Source organism: Buteo buteo, chromosome 18 (assembly GCF_964188355.1).
Source record: "Buteo buteo chromosome 18, bButBut1.hap1.1, whole genome shotgun sequence".
Classification (NCBI taxonomy): domain Eukaryota; kingdom Metazoa; phylum Chordata; class Aves; order Accipitriformes; family Accipitridae; genus Buteo; species Buteo buteo.
The window spans coordinates 10,202,524-10,217,781 of NC_134188.1; the positions used below are offsets into that span (position 1 = coordinate 10,202,524).

Below are 15,258 nucleotides of genomic sequence, written 5' to 3' on the forward strand. Positions count from 1 at the left end.
GGAAATAAACTAGGTGTAGAAAAACTACTCACTTATATATACAAGTACACTTGCTACTCACAAGTATAGAAACAGTAGGTGAATTTACAACTGCCTCCCATCCCAGGATTCAAGTCATAATTAAAACACACACAAACAAACAAAAAAAAAACAAAACCCAAATCCACAAACAAACCCAAAGCCCAACAAAGAAGTGCTTTAATCACCTGAACAAAACTGTTGATAGCCAAAGCAAAACTGGAGAAACAGAGTGAAATTATTGTGGAGAGAAAAAAAAAAGTTGCAGGGTTGTTCTGACCCTTACACTGAAGCAAAGTGATGCATCATATTACATGATTGGTGCAATTTCATCTTCAGCTACAGAATCCCTTCTGTACTATTACTGTAGGCAGAAGAGCATGCAACAAAACTCTTAATACCTATCACTTACCTTTCGAACAATACTGTCTTCTACATTAGACTTCTTGTTGCTGCCCTGCTTGCCCATTAAAGTAATCTCTAATTGACAAAATGGCTTGGGCAAAATATCACACTGTGTGAAGAACTTGCGCCACTCCACTATATATGCTTTTAGTAAAGCTGTATCATCTTGATGACTCAGCACTCTCTGGAGGAGGATGGAAGAAGAGGAGGCAATTTATAAACGATTTTCTGCACAAAATACAGATTGACTTTGCTTATACTGAAAATAACTCCCCATATAAAATTCAAATATACAGGTCTATCAGAATAAGAAAGTCTACATCTTTAAGTGCCATTTAGTTTAGGGCAGTAGTTATCAACCCTTGACATATGGACCATTTCTAAAGGGTAAAGAAAGGTAGCAGCAAACAAGAAGTCAGTACATTTAAATTTTCCAAATGAGCCTTTTTTTTTTTTCTTTTAAGCCATATGCAAGTAAAAAGATCAAAACCTTTGGTCCAAAAGCATGTAACTGGTACAACCCTATCTAAAAAAACCCAAACCTCTAAGGCCTATGTTACATTCTATACAGTGAAAAGTTTAATTCAATGGCATCTACTAACCTTTCATTAGACCCAGACAGCTAGTTAACATGCGTATTTTATTAATGCCTGGAAACTACAACTACATTGTACCACAGCTATCATAGTGCCTAAAAAGGTGCCCTTCAAACAACAACCAATGCAGACCATATCAAAGGCCCCAGTTCAGCATAACATTTATGCATGTATGCAAGCAAGCTGTTGGAACTTAAAATTCAACATTTAAATGCCTGGTTATATAAAGACCTATATAAGAAACTATTTTGCTTTAAGCAAAGCCTTAGTAGCCTTAGCCTCTTCACTAAAGAAAGATGTTATAGACTTTCATTTTCTCCTTTCCAAACCTTTGTCATGGGATTTTAATTTTTTTTTTTAATCTCACAACAGCCCCCTGTCTTAAATCCCTTATTACAGAAAACATCCTTTGCTACACATTTTACAAACAGAAAAATTTCCTTTGAATTTCAATCATTTGGGGGGAAGCCCATAAAACTGGACAGCTAAGCTTGCCAAGTCGATAGCATGGATATTTCCAGTATGCCATACATATGGCTTATTTTAAAGCCATCCATGAGCATGTTTGTCTAGCTTCAGTGCTATGCTGACAACTACATTTTTTTCAGACAGTAATTTCTTATAGAAAATTTTGCCTCAAGAAGTTTTCAAATGGAAGAAGATTCCATAAGTACTGTTGGATAAACAAAAATAATGGTGTGGTTTGGGTTTTTTTAACATAACACAAAAATCATTGCCCGCCCCAGTTTCAGGACTGTGAGAAAACAATGAGCCAAGGAAAATGCTCAAGGCTAAGTCTTCTTTTTGTCAATTGAAGTTTGCAGGATAATTATGATCTCCAGAAAATCACTGAATTTCAAACAAAAAAGCAATGCATTTAGAACCAATGGAAGTCAGAACTATTTGGTTATTCTTCTAATGACACGAATAGAAGTTATGAAACGTTAAGAACTTACTGCTTGTGCCTGTTTAATAAAATCAAGGATGTCTTCCTTCAGTGCCTGATGGATTTTTGCTGGACCTTTATCATCCCACAAGCAAACTGCATGTACATCTCTAGAAAACAATTTATCCAGCTTTTAGTAATAGCTACTCAAAGTTTAATGCTGTAATGTATGAGGCTTAAACAGTCCTAATTTAATTACATCTAAGAAATTAATACACTTTTTATCTATCATTCTCAAACAATACACGGTTAGATCCCAGTGATGCATGCAAGAAAACATGTTTGGAGAAAAGACTGAAGCTATAAGGAAGTCTTGGAAGCAAGTAACACCAACCTATCTAGGAAAAGGCTATGGTCAAGAAGGAGATGTAGAAGGCAATTCCATTTTCAGTATCTATTCAATAATCTTTACTGCATTAAGGACAATTTTGAAAGCTTTTCTTTGACAAAGACAGAAATCACTTGCCAGTAGAAGCATTAGTACTCAGCCCTTATTATTCTAAAATACTCTCATTAACACGCAGCCTTCACCCATAGATTCACAATCCAAGCAGTACAACATCCTTGTGCTACAAAGGAAACAGATCTTTCTTGTGAGAAATTTGAGCTCAGGGGCATCAGGTAATTTAAAAGACATTTTAATTAGTTTAACAACATCACTTAAACGTTTCATGACAGCGGTAGCATTTTAAAGTGAAACCCTACTGCAGAAAAGCTACCAAACAGCATCGCAAAGCAAAATTCTATTAACGAGTTTTAATCAACATTCAAATAAATTCCTGTTTTTCCTAGCTGACAGCCCAGCAAGTGTAACTTAACTCCTATTTTATTTCCATATTGAAGACTAAATAAAGCAAGTTACACTCCTAACCATGCATCACATATAATGTGGCCTAGCAAGCCTTTTTTTGACTCATTACCTTCTTCCGGTTCTTCCTCCTTTCAATAATAAGGCCACATCTTAGCAGGAAAGCAACTATATATTCTAAAGGTCTGACTTTGTTCCTATTGAATCAATACAGTTATTTCAATACAAAAGCATCTTTTTTGGTTTAACTGAAAAGACAAAACTCACAAGGAAAAAATTCCTTTGACACAGCTCAAAGGCGCTGGCCCAGGATTTACAGAGGTCTACCTACCTTGTGAGACTCACACAACTTTCACATGCAGAAAAAGTATTACTGTATTTAAAATGCCACTGTTTCCTGACAGTAGTGGAAAAAGCAGCACTGGATAATTACACTCAAAGGGCAGGTAGAAGACACCTACAGATTTTGAAATTTTATTAAAAAGCTTAACAAAGAGCACTGTCCAAAAATATGAACCTAGGAGAGTGGGATCCTTTCCCTCAACATCCTTAATTTAGCCATAAAGTTACTTAAGTTCTATTCAATAATTCAGCTACAAGCAAAATAATAAATTGAAAGTTTCAATACCAATGCAGAATTACTGAACTAGTTATTAAAAATGAAAGCAATGACTCAGAACTGAATTTGTACCCTAACTATACCATGTTTCTGGCAACTACTACAGCCATGACATCATAAGATATTAAAACTCATTACATGATAAACTACCTTTCCTTTTGGTTGGCAGAAAAGTGTGACAGGTGCAGTTAAGATGGGTGTAAAAAGAATCACTGCACCATCCTCATTAAAAACAGCAATAAAGATACAGACTGCAACAAGACTACATTTAAATAAAAAACACTTTTGTGACAAATTTTAAAAAGCAGGAGAGACTACAGATTTAAGTTACAACTGTATTTGAGGGAAAATAACTACGTTGAGACAAAGACTATTTTAGATATACTTTTGATACATATGTTTTAACTCACTTCCATATTATGTTGGCAAAGGTCACATGATGTATTTTAAGAAAAAAATCATCACCTAACAGGAAGCAACTTCTGGGTTTTTGGAAGGAGGAAAATAGCAGGGTTTTTAGAAAGTACAATAATGCAAACACTGTCTGAAAAATATACATATTATTCTTAGTGTATAAAACTATTCAAATTATACCAGTTAAACTGCACTACCCCATTACTTCAGCAGCATTCTTAAGTTATTTTAGAAGAAAGCCATTCAAATCAGAATACTGTAACATTCAGCAAACTACCTTTAAATTAACTTACTGCCAAAGCAGTAAACAACACTTTCTCTCTAATTCTAACAAAAGCTTTGTGGGCAGGTACAAAACTTGTTTACTATGATCAGCTGAAGTCAAAAGCTCTGCTGTTCTTTCTCCATCCTACTTGCAAAGATCTGAATCTCAGCAAAACTCTATTTTTGCACATTTACAGTAATGAAGGCACACTTACCACTTAATACAACTTAAACTAGTACTGTTCTGTATGTTCCCACATAGTCCAGACCATACGTGACTTCTGTATCAGAACTAGTACCATAACTGTATTGCCATTATGCAGAAGGAAGCAAGATACTCAAAAATTACTTACGAAAACAGATCAAACCATTGCTGTTTTGTGACAGACTCCTGACGAAGAAGTTTCAGAACGATAGGGCGCATGAAATCCCATTTGTCTTCAAACTGAAGTGAACCTTTATTCTAAAAGGAACAAAAAAATTATTGTTAATTAAACAGTTTCCTATTTAAAGTTATCTTTAAGGATTGCAGTTTCTATGGTTAATGTAAAAACACCTTCTTCTCAGAGGTGTCTCTCATAAGCTAGCATTTGAGCTACAACACCACAGCTGAACAACACTCTTCACAGCAAGTATTACTTTGAAAAGTGACAGAGCTATTATTTGTTTCTTAGAGAAGTAGATTGTCAATGTCTTCCTTTATTCACTGCATTAGCTACAATGCAACAAGTTTTAGCAAGTGTTCTTCACCTGTTAATGGAGTTATACATGGACAACATGAACAATACTCGGTCACCTTCATTGCCCCAGCCAAGACACACACAATGAGAGTCATGAGGTAGAGTTACAAACCAGTCTTGAATAAATTACCCCTACCAAAATGGCAGCAAGGAATCAGGAGTAGTACCTGTGGACGCTGCCACATGCGCTTTTTCTCCACTGTGCATTTGGCATCCACAGCAGAGATCGAGGAAGGAAGCAGAGAATGTAGGAGCTGTTGTACCACAGACTCCCTTCCTGTGGGTTAACTGGCCACAGGCAGTTTGACAGCAAGGACTACAGTTGGTGCAGATAAAAATGATTTACACCATGCTGAAAAATCTAATCCAAGGTGAATTTTTTCAAACTTATGATACAAATTAAGAGGAAAGCTAAAGAAACTAAGTGCTCCCATATCATTCTGATTATTCTGAAAAATCTCACCACAGTATACAGACTGTCTTCCATTATTAAAAAAAAAACAAACAACTTTAAGAGAAAAACAACAGTTCTACTGCATATGTTGTAATCCTGTTGGGTTACAGCTCCACATTTTATAAAAAGAAAAACCTGTAATTAAAAGAAATGTTGATTTAGAGTTCTGTGGCAGAAAGACTACTGGTTATCTGCAGCGTTATGTTCCAATGCACTGCTTACTTTTGAACAGATCATAGTCTTGGCTAATAATACGATTTGACACAATTCACTGCAAATACAGCAAATAATACAGTCTAAGTACTTGAAATTCTGACAAGTGCACTGTTCTGCCACTAACATCTCTCCAGATAAACAAGCACAACCAGCACACCACGTTCTCTCAACTGTCTCCTTCTGATTAATTTCTACATGGAAATTTACAATTAAATCTGTTATTTAATATTCAGAATAAGCACAGTTTGAAAACTGTATCCCCTGCTGCTCTTAAGTGCAAAGATGTCTCATCTTCAAGTTATAAAGATGCAACAGGCATCACAGTAACTATTTTTACAGCAATAGCACCTGGAGGCCTCACAGCACTATCAAACCATTGCAGTAGGTACTGAATATGGGTCTCCACAGAAGCAGCCCCTGTTCAATAAAGTTTAGAATTCTTTCAATATTAAAAAAAATAGAAAAAGAAATTGTTTTCCAATTCAGAGAGACAGTTTTGCCTGTTCTCTTCCACTGTAAAAAAAAGTAAAAATAATAATAATTTGAATGCATCATCTTTGAAAATCATCAACTACATGCTTCCCCTACATAGAGCTAGGTTTACAATTATTCCCTGAACCTTGATGCATTGCTCTAACCTTTCCCATTCCTGTGAAAACCGTTAGTTTCTACTTCCAGATATTTCTGTTCCCGGTCCCTCTTTGCAGGATAATGAACTTGAAACACCAGCTGCTGAACAGTTACAAGTTCCAGAAAATGCATTATAAAATAAGTAAAACCAACTTCCTCAAAGTTCCTTTGGAGTGAAACTTCAGAGTAAATCCCTTAAGTTTTCTGGAAGAGGTAAAAAGCTTGCTCTGCAATTCTGGAGAAGTGTAATTCAGTCCTTCGCTGGAAACAGCTGAAGATAGAAACCGAATGCTCTATCTTTGTGAATAAGACTAGTTTCACTGTAAAACATGAGGGGGGGGGATATTGCAAACACCAGTGTTTATACAATTTACTAGTTCATACTAAGCAGCACACATAAAACATAAAACTCCATTTCAGTTGTAAAAACTGCATGTTCACTTGTAATGAACATATACCTACTTAAAAAGAACTCCTCAAATAAAGCTTGACAGAAAATGCCATTAGGGGAGTTTAGAACTTTGTTTGCTATACATAGGAGTAAAACTTTTTTTTTTAAAACACTTCCTCCTTTATTCCTAAATTAAGCAGAAGAGGAAATAAAATCAATGGATTAAAAATCCCACTCAGCTAAACTATTCTTTAATTTCAATAAACAATTCAACATCTTATAGATAGATTCAGGTTTCCATGACCATTAATCTTACACTCTTGTACTGAAATTAGAAGAAGAAAGGGTGCATAATACCACCTATTTCGTGTCATTCACTTTCATTAATTCTACCTCATTAGTGCACGAGAAAACAAAATTTTATAGTAGAAAAGGAGGTCAAATAGTAGTAATTCTTAGCTGTTACCGAAGTCACGCATACACCAGTGACCCAGACAACACAACAAATTCATTCCCCACTTCGTTGAGCCACCCACAAACCTATGCAACTTCTCAGCAATATTTCCTTAGTAACTTTTCCTTCTCAGCTTGTTGCCTTAAACCATCATTCCCAAAGGAAGGTAAGCAGGAACATAAGTCACACCTGTAACAAAATAAAATTACTCCACTTATCAAATCTTCTCTGAAAACATGGATTACATTGATAGCCATACCCTGGCTAAGTAACCATTCTAGGAGTTTTAAAATTTAAGGCTTTTAAAAATAGCTCCACTTATGAAATATTTCATGTTTCAAAAGTCACTTCACTAAATTTGTTCAGAGATTTAAAGTTCCATTTTAACATTAAACTTTACTTGAAATATATACTACTTCACACACTATATTGAAATATATACTACAACTTCATTCTTCAAACTTACTTTTTCCTGTTATTCACTTCTATGCATAAGGACCTAAACACAATATTTTAGGATAGCAGGTAAAAAAAACCTCCCAGACTATGCTGGTGGATATTATGCAGAATTAGTACAATGATGCAAGTGGAATTGTTCCACTAACCACTAATCAGTTTTCCTGATTTGGGTATTATCACACAACACAAAATTCCTCTCCTTAACTGTAAGCAAGTTTAAGAGAAGTGGAGCAGAAGCAGGCACAGAATATAGTATAAGAGCCTAAATAAACATGAAATGTAACAAGGGCAAGGCACTATAACAAAACTTTCGTGCTACTGTCCCTCTGAACCTTGAAATGTCTATTTGGACATTCAGCTGTCTTTACTGTGTGCTCTACATATTTCAAGCCACATACAAATTCGGCCCTGATCTGTCAGATGCTCTAACCAGTACTGTAAAAAAGCAACATCCTCTACATTTTACTGTATATCTCATCTACATACGAGTAACATCTTCACCTTTAACACTTCACCGTTTTCAGACACCATATATATATTAAGACTGAAATAGCACCATGTTTTACAGTGAAACTAGTCTTATTCACAAAGATAGAGCATTTGGATTTTATCTTCAACTGTTTTCAGCGACAGGCTGAATTGCACTTCCCCAAAATTGCAGAACAAGCTTTTTACCTCTTCCAGCAAACTTACGGGATCTACTCTGAAGTTTCACTCCAAAGGAAAACTTTTGAGGAAGTTGGTTTTACTTATTGTTGAACTGCAGCTTAAAATTCACTGTCTAATTAATCTCTGCTACCAGCAGCTCTAAGAATCCGTGCAATGATTGTAGCGAAGCTACCACACAAAGCAGAACAGTGGCCAGAGGGAAAGCTTTTCTATGTAACTAACTAGCGTGCAACACTCCCGATATTCTTAAGGATATCCTAATTGGAAATAGCCAGGAAGCAACAGACAAACTTAAAATACAGATCTGGAAATATGTACTTTAAGTTGAAGAATTCAAAAACTCCAGATATGTTTCCAGTTGCCAGTGACAGAGGCCTGAGATAAAAAAAATAGTTGAAACCAATGCAAAGGTAAATAGTGGTTCTCATTTCACTTGTCTGTGGAAAATCTGCTGCTTTCTTTGCAATTTATCTTGCAAAGACAGACTCTTGCATTTGCTGGCATCTCCAGTGAAGCCCTACACAAGTGTCAAGATCTGCTAGCATAAACACATCTACAGGTTTTCTTTGTGCTGCAATAAGCTGAGGTGCTTTCTGTTCCAGAAACTGCAGAAAAACTCACGTACCTTCATGTCACATGAGCGAATCAGTTTAGACTACCTTGTCACTGCAAAGGGAACAAGTTACAAGTCCAACACACCCCCTGAAACAAAGCACTCCACTTTAAAAATGCCAGAGTCACATGTATATTAAGAGAAGAAACTCTAGGGGACTCACCTAGAAATGGCTCAGTCATCTACAGGAAAGCCACAGCCTCAACGTGGGAGAGCAGTTCTGCTACAGGTAGGGTATGGACTAGCTTCCCATGTAATCGCTAGCTCTTACTAAGTATTTCAATATTTTCATCACATTACAATTTTTTGTATGTCACCAGGATTCAACATATGATTGGTCATTCTAATTTTGCATTTAAAGAAGGCTCTCTGAGAATATGCTTCTCACTAAAAAAAAATAATTTAAAATTAGGAAAATCATGCACTAGTGGAGTTTAAACAATGACCTTTAAAAAAATACAACAGCCAGTCAGATTTGGATTCAGCTAGTATCTGTTACTAGAATAAGAAAAGAATATTTCACTTCATTTTCTCAACTATGTATAAAGTCGAATGAGGATGGGGGAAAACCAGAAAATACTCTTAGTTCCTGTTTATCCCAGCAAAACCAAGTCCTGTCTAAACCCAGCCTAGATTTGATTATGCAGGCTTATTTGGAAAAGATATGGAAAAACCTTACAGATTTTAACACCTCTCCTTTCTTACCCAGGGATTTTTACTGTGCCGAGACATTGCTTTTTTCCCCCTAAACATAAAAGCAGAAGTACATTTCACAGCCTCAAACAATTAACACTAACCTGGAATCAACAGTTTGCTTCTCTAAGAGCACTCTGATGAGCAGAATTGGGGAACAAAAGACCTTACCTAGTTCCAATTCTTGCACTGGTTTATTGTGTCATTATAAGCAAAGTCAAAACACTGAATAATATTTCCTTTTGTAATGCAGGACTCATACTTTATTGTCTTTAGAAAACTCACTAATTAGTTAGTTTAGTGCTTAAAAACACTCCAAGTGACCAGAAAGGCCTATTTTATAACAGGTATCTCTGTAGCATTTTTTCTAAAACACACTGTGCATATATATCTTGTTGTCAATATAAAATATTAATGATTCAAAGGCCAGTTGCAAAAACATGACTAGTCAACACAAGGGCTTCAGTTCAGCAAGAGTCATCTCACAGAATCAAGGCCTTTGACTCTATTTTCACTTACTGTACACCTATTCTTTCAAAATAGCTGAAGTGGAATGCTGACAAATCTCATAGGCCTATGTTTCTTCTCTCTACTATGGGCTATACAACCACATGTCTTGTCAAAGCACATGTTGGTCTTTCCAGAGATCCTTAAACATACAGCAGAGAGATGGACTAAAACATTAACAAGCAGATAAACTGTCTGAGCCCTGCTCTAAAACCACACTCTTCCACAAAAATCACATTTCTTCTTATGAGACGTTATTTTTTTCACCAGTGTTCCTGGGTTCTTCAATTTTAGATTTTTTACTTAAGTCTTATCTGCTTAATAATCTAACTACCCACTTCAGCACAAAAAAATAGATAAATTAATTAAAATTCATGTTAGCTACATTTCAATTTCAAGAAAGATTTTTTTTTTACATTATTTTTTAAAACTAAAACCTTTTTTTTGTTACCAGGAAGAAAAAAGGCTGTCAATTATTTCTCATTTCTTCACCCTGAGTGGCTCAGAGTAATACAACCAGCAGTTTCAGGCCAAATCTATGCATCCAAAATGGGTCAGATTGCTAAAACATAAGCAGCACTTCTTCTGAGCCACATTTAACTGTAATACATAGTGCTGAACACATGTAAATTTCCATACTTCTACGTATTTTAAATTGCTAACTGATAAAGTTAAGCTGACAGCCTTCCCAAGGCCTTTCACCCCAACCACACCGACGTTCTGGAAACACTGGAGGCATTAGTAACAGTTGTTTAAAGTAGGCCCGTCTTCCATGTGCTGCTGGCATGGCCTCAAAGGCCACACACAGTCTTCTCCACACACATGCCACAAATATCAGGACAGGCAGTCCTGAGCTCAAATACTGGACTGTCATACTGAAAAGTTCTGTTCACATCTGCCGCAGCTTGGGGTGACTGACATCTGTCATCAAAGGCCGGGAAAGTGCTTGAAAACATCTGACTAGAAAAGCAAAGCTGCTTAAGATAAGTGAAAGGCCTCCAGGAGTTCTTCCTTTGCAGAAAAACTGCAGTGAACAAAAAAGCTGGAATACGGCAGCAACACAAAAAACGACACCTGCCCACCGCGAAGACGTTTTTCAACTCTTTTGTTTAACTTAAAACTCGTTTTCCGCACGCCGCGGTCTTCTTAAATAAACAAAAGGAAGACACCATGCCCCGTCTAGCAGCACGACGCAACGCTGTTTCCCAACGAAGCCTGTTTGGGAAGGGAGAGCCGGGGGGGAGGAGGGGGGTGCCGGCAGCCAAGAGGCCACCGGCCGGGCCGGGCCGGGCCGCGCCGAGGCCAGCGGTCCCGCACCGAGCGCGGGCGCGGCGCCAAGGCCGTTCACCTGAGGGAGGGCCGCCGGCCACCCCCCGCCGCGCCTGCGGAACGGCAACAACTTCGGGGAGCGGCGCCCGCGGCCTGCCCCCGCCGGCCCGGCCCGGCCCGGCCGCCCCAGCCAGCCGCACGGCCCAGCCGGCGGCGGGGCAGCCCCGGCCGCCCGGCCCCCGCCGCCTCTCTCCTCACGCAGGGCCCGGCCAGGCCCCGCTCTCACCTTTAAGAGATTAGACGTCGCCATGATCCCCCCCCGCGGGGCCTCCCCGGCCGGCGGCGGCGACGGCTCCTCTCCCCGAGCTCGGCTCGGCTCCCCCCGGCCGCTGCCGCTTTACATGGCCCCGGGCCGCCCGCCCGGCCGGACCCGCGGCGGCAGTAGCGGCGGCCGCAGCGCTGGGCTCCCCTGCCCGGGGGCGAGGCCGGCGCCAGGCTCGGGGCGCTCCGCAGCGCGACCGGCTGGGTCCTCCGCACGCAGCCGCCCCTCAGAGCCTCATGGCGGCGTCCGCCCAGGAGGCGCTCGGCAGCAGCCCCGGCTCCATGGAAGGGGCCGGCCCACATGATGCGGCGCTGAGGAGCCGGCCCCGCCGCCAAGCGCGGGCGCTCGGGCTGCGGGCTCTGCCTGCAGCGCCCCCTGGCGGCCCGCCGCTGCGCCGCGCTGCTCGGGGGAACCCCCGCCGCCCCGCCCCGCGCCGCCCCGCTCGCCCCCGCCGCGGGGAGGCCTTCGCCTTCACGGCCCCGCGGCGACCGGCCCTGGCACGGAGCACCTTCGACAGGCACCGGCTGCCGGGCAGCTCCCGCGAAGCCAGCGGGCGGCGGCTGTGCACGGCTGCTCTCCCGCGCGGCCCCGCTCCACCCCCGCCTCAGAGGCGCCCCTCGCCCAAACCGCCCCACTCTCCTCCCGGTCCCCCCCATCCCTTCTCCCCCGCGAACAGAGGAGCGAATTCAGCGCGGCCGAATAGCGTGGTTTGTCGGCAGAGACGTAAAACCATTTCTCACTTGGCGGAGGTTGGCGAGCGTGGGCCTCCGCCCCGGCTCACCGTCCCCGTCCCCGCCAGGCCACGGTGACGCCGCAGCGGCCCCCCCGCAGGCCCGGCCGGGGGGGGCCCTCACGGCAGAAAGCACCGGCCGGTCACCGGCACAAACCCATAGCTGGCGAAGCCCGGTCACTTCCCTGCGCCCGCGTCTCCGGCTAAGCTGTCACTCGTCCTGCCAAACTGTTTTCACGAGTTTTCTGTTTGGAGGGAATGCTTGGGTATAGGTACCTGTTAGGGGGGAGTTGGAAACTTTCGGGGTTTATTTATAGAAAACAGAATGAAAGTACTGAGTGTGAGAGTTCCTGTGTCCTGCCCAAATGCGCTCTTGTGCAGCACTTGTGAGTAGTGCTAGCCAAGGAATAAGGAGAACCTGAACACCTGAGAAGCAGTGAGACAAGGAACCAGTGGTACTTTTACCGATATTAAAAATAACGTGTGTCTCATTTTGCATGGCTTACATAATGACTGTAATTTTTTTCCGAAGATCTGTGCATTAATTTTCTGGGAAGTAAGGACATCCATGAGCCTCAAGGTTTTGCGGTATTTTAGTACCACTTCAGGGTGCTTTGATGCTACACAGTGTTACATAATCTTGTTTTATTTGCTTTAATTCTATTGCAAATGGATTATTACTAAATTCTGATGGTAATGAAGATATTAATTATTGATTAGCAAATGGTACTACATTGGCCTACAGTTTTATATCCTTTGCATGGATTGTAAAAGACAGAGTGAATGACCCTTAATCCCAGAGCTGTCCACAGGTTCAAAGTGATTTGCAAGCAACAGCTCATTAAGATTTGGATTATCAGTGAAATTAATATCATGCATAATATCCTAGATGTCTCGGAGTGAATTGATTCCGGGCACAAATCTGTTGGCTTTGAATGAGTTGCATCAGAGAGAAATAGGCGCTTCTGTGTTCTCTTCTAATGCCCTGAAACACATGGTACAAGTGAGACGTACATAGTTTCTTCTGATCTTCACTTAGTCCATGACAGCAAAAAGCATTTGATGGTTTATTAGTCAGTTTCAGACTCTTCTCCAATCAGTTCAGTAGGGATACTGAAACTTAGGTTTTTCCTTCAGTGGGAAAGTCTTGTTTTTCACTGCTGTGGACAGTCACAATAACCCTGTGCACAAATTGTGCCATGAGAGTCTCTGAAGACAATCCTTTTGAAAGGGCAGGGACACACTGACACCTACCTGTAGCTGAAAAAAAGAAGCCCTGTCAGTGACCACACGAAACAACTTCTTCCTTGTTTGGTTCTATTTCAACAAGAAAGCAAACACTTTTATTTCTGGTGTTTGCTATCTGGGCTTCACGTCACCCTTTCAGTTAATAACAATGGCCTTCTGGAGAAATTGCCTGCCTGTGGGAGTAAAGATTACTGTTGCTTTCTCTTAAAGTTGTTTAAGATTTTGGTATCTTAGTGTCACCAGAACCGCCTATCCTGTGCATCTCAAGACGACCTGTTTGTTCTTATGCCAACATTGTCCTTTGGCTTAAATAACTTTTCTCTCCCTGGTGTTTATTCTTCTCTGATGTATTTTTAGGCACCAGTGCTATTGCCTCGCAGTTTCCTTGCTGGAAAACTTTGCACTTTTTGGCCTGAGGATGCAGGGTGCAGAGCAACTGTTTGCAGGCAGAACTTGCAGGAGGTTTTTTGCTGAGGCTGAATTTCTCCCAGGACGTGGAGAAGCACGTGGCACACATCAGGCAAAATGTGGCCATTGTTCCATGCCCAGGCACAACGTTGCAGAGAGCCACTGCAGGGAATTACATCTCATCTAATTTTTCCTCTCCTAGCCTTTTTTGGACAGCTAGAAATTTACTGTTCCATTCAGTCTGTACTCGGGGAGTTACAGTTGGTCTGCGAAGCATGGTAGAGTGAAAGAGGATACAACATGAAAAATTATAATTTCATGTGCTGTTTTTCTGACACTTGTTCACATATGCAGCTCTTTTTCAGTGCTCAGTAAGCTTTGTTTCTCTTTTATTTTAAAAGTTCCTGTGAGAATCAGACTGTTTTCCACAGAGAACTGGGCAAAGAAAAATCCCAATAAAATGAATAGTGTAACTGTGAATTTCAATGGTCAGACTGACTGGAATTGAGACTTACGTCTTCTAAACATATGTCCTGGCAGAGCTTGCTCTTTTAATGCATATAACACTGGCTATATGTCAGTGAAATGAGAAAAATTATGTCCACAGAGGAGGCTTTTTCCCCAAATAATAAGCAGTAATTATTTTAAAATAGCAAATTAATATAAATTATGACTAAATAGCTCAACTATTTGCTTGGCATTGAAAACTTAACCAAAACAGACAATTCTCAAAAGTGCTGCAGAGCAGTGCCAGCCCTGCAAGGTTTTTATTACTAAGATTATGACTGAAATATTTTCCACAATTCCTCCCCTCAGTTTTAGTACCTTGATACTTAGCAACTACGACTAACATTTTAAGCTATCGCCTTGCTCACTGTCAGCCGTTGGTGCCAAATACAGCTTCTGGCAGCCCCTTCCTGCAAAGAAACCATGCGAGGGGGAAGGTGAAAGGGGAAGAAGCCTGCAACGTAGGTGTCGTGCCGGCGTAGAGTTATACCCAACCGCTCCTCTCCTGCAGCTGTCCCACAGAATGAACCAATCCTTAGGGAGCCACTGGAGTTGGGGAGTCAATAGCCTGTGTTGACTCTGGGTCCTTGGCACTTTCCTTCATTCTGCAAGTCCCGTAACAGCAATGGAAATTTCTGTAGGGTCTTAAGGGATCTGGCAGTGGTTAGTCTCACTGCTCCCCCGGGGCTGTGCAGGGATGGAAGAAATGATCTGTGTCTTCCTTTCCATCCTTATCTTGTGCATTCATTTCCCTGCTGACTGAGTTTATTGCTACAGGAGGCTCAGTCTGTCCCTCCACAATTTTCACGGAGCAGGAAAAATCAGTTCACACACAAGCAGATTTGAAGCCACAGCCATGAGGAATCACAGTAATTGTA

The 15,258-nt window shown here is 41.0% G+C and overlaps 1 protein-coding gene across 4 annotated transcripts in view; it reads right to left on the minus strand.

The window, feature by feature from the left end:
* CUL5 (cullin 5) overlaps positions 1-11,778 on the minus strand; it is a 36,747-nt gene extending 24,969 nt beyond the window's left edge. For 3 of the 4 annotated variants that reach the window (XR_012653425.1, XR_012653426.1, XM_075049992.1), the window contains exons 1-4: positions 11,452-11,778; positions 4,424-4,533; positions 1,976-2,075; positions 431-607 (exon numbers count right to left, since the gene is read on the minus strand). Coding sequence is in view for 2 of the 4 variants with exons in the window: in XM_075049992.1 (XP_074906093.1) it covers positions 431-607; positions 1,976-2,075; positions 4,424-4,533; positions 11,452-11,475 (411 nt within the window). In the remaining 2 variants the exon portion in view is untranslated. Of the gene's footprint in view, positions 1-430; positions 608-1,975; positions 2,076-4,423; positions 4,534-8,859; positions 8,879-11,451 lie in introns of those variants that run through there. The other variant, XM_075049994.1, reaches the window with a different exon arrangement.
* Positions 11,779-15,258: the final 3,480 nt, after the last annotated feature.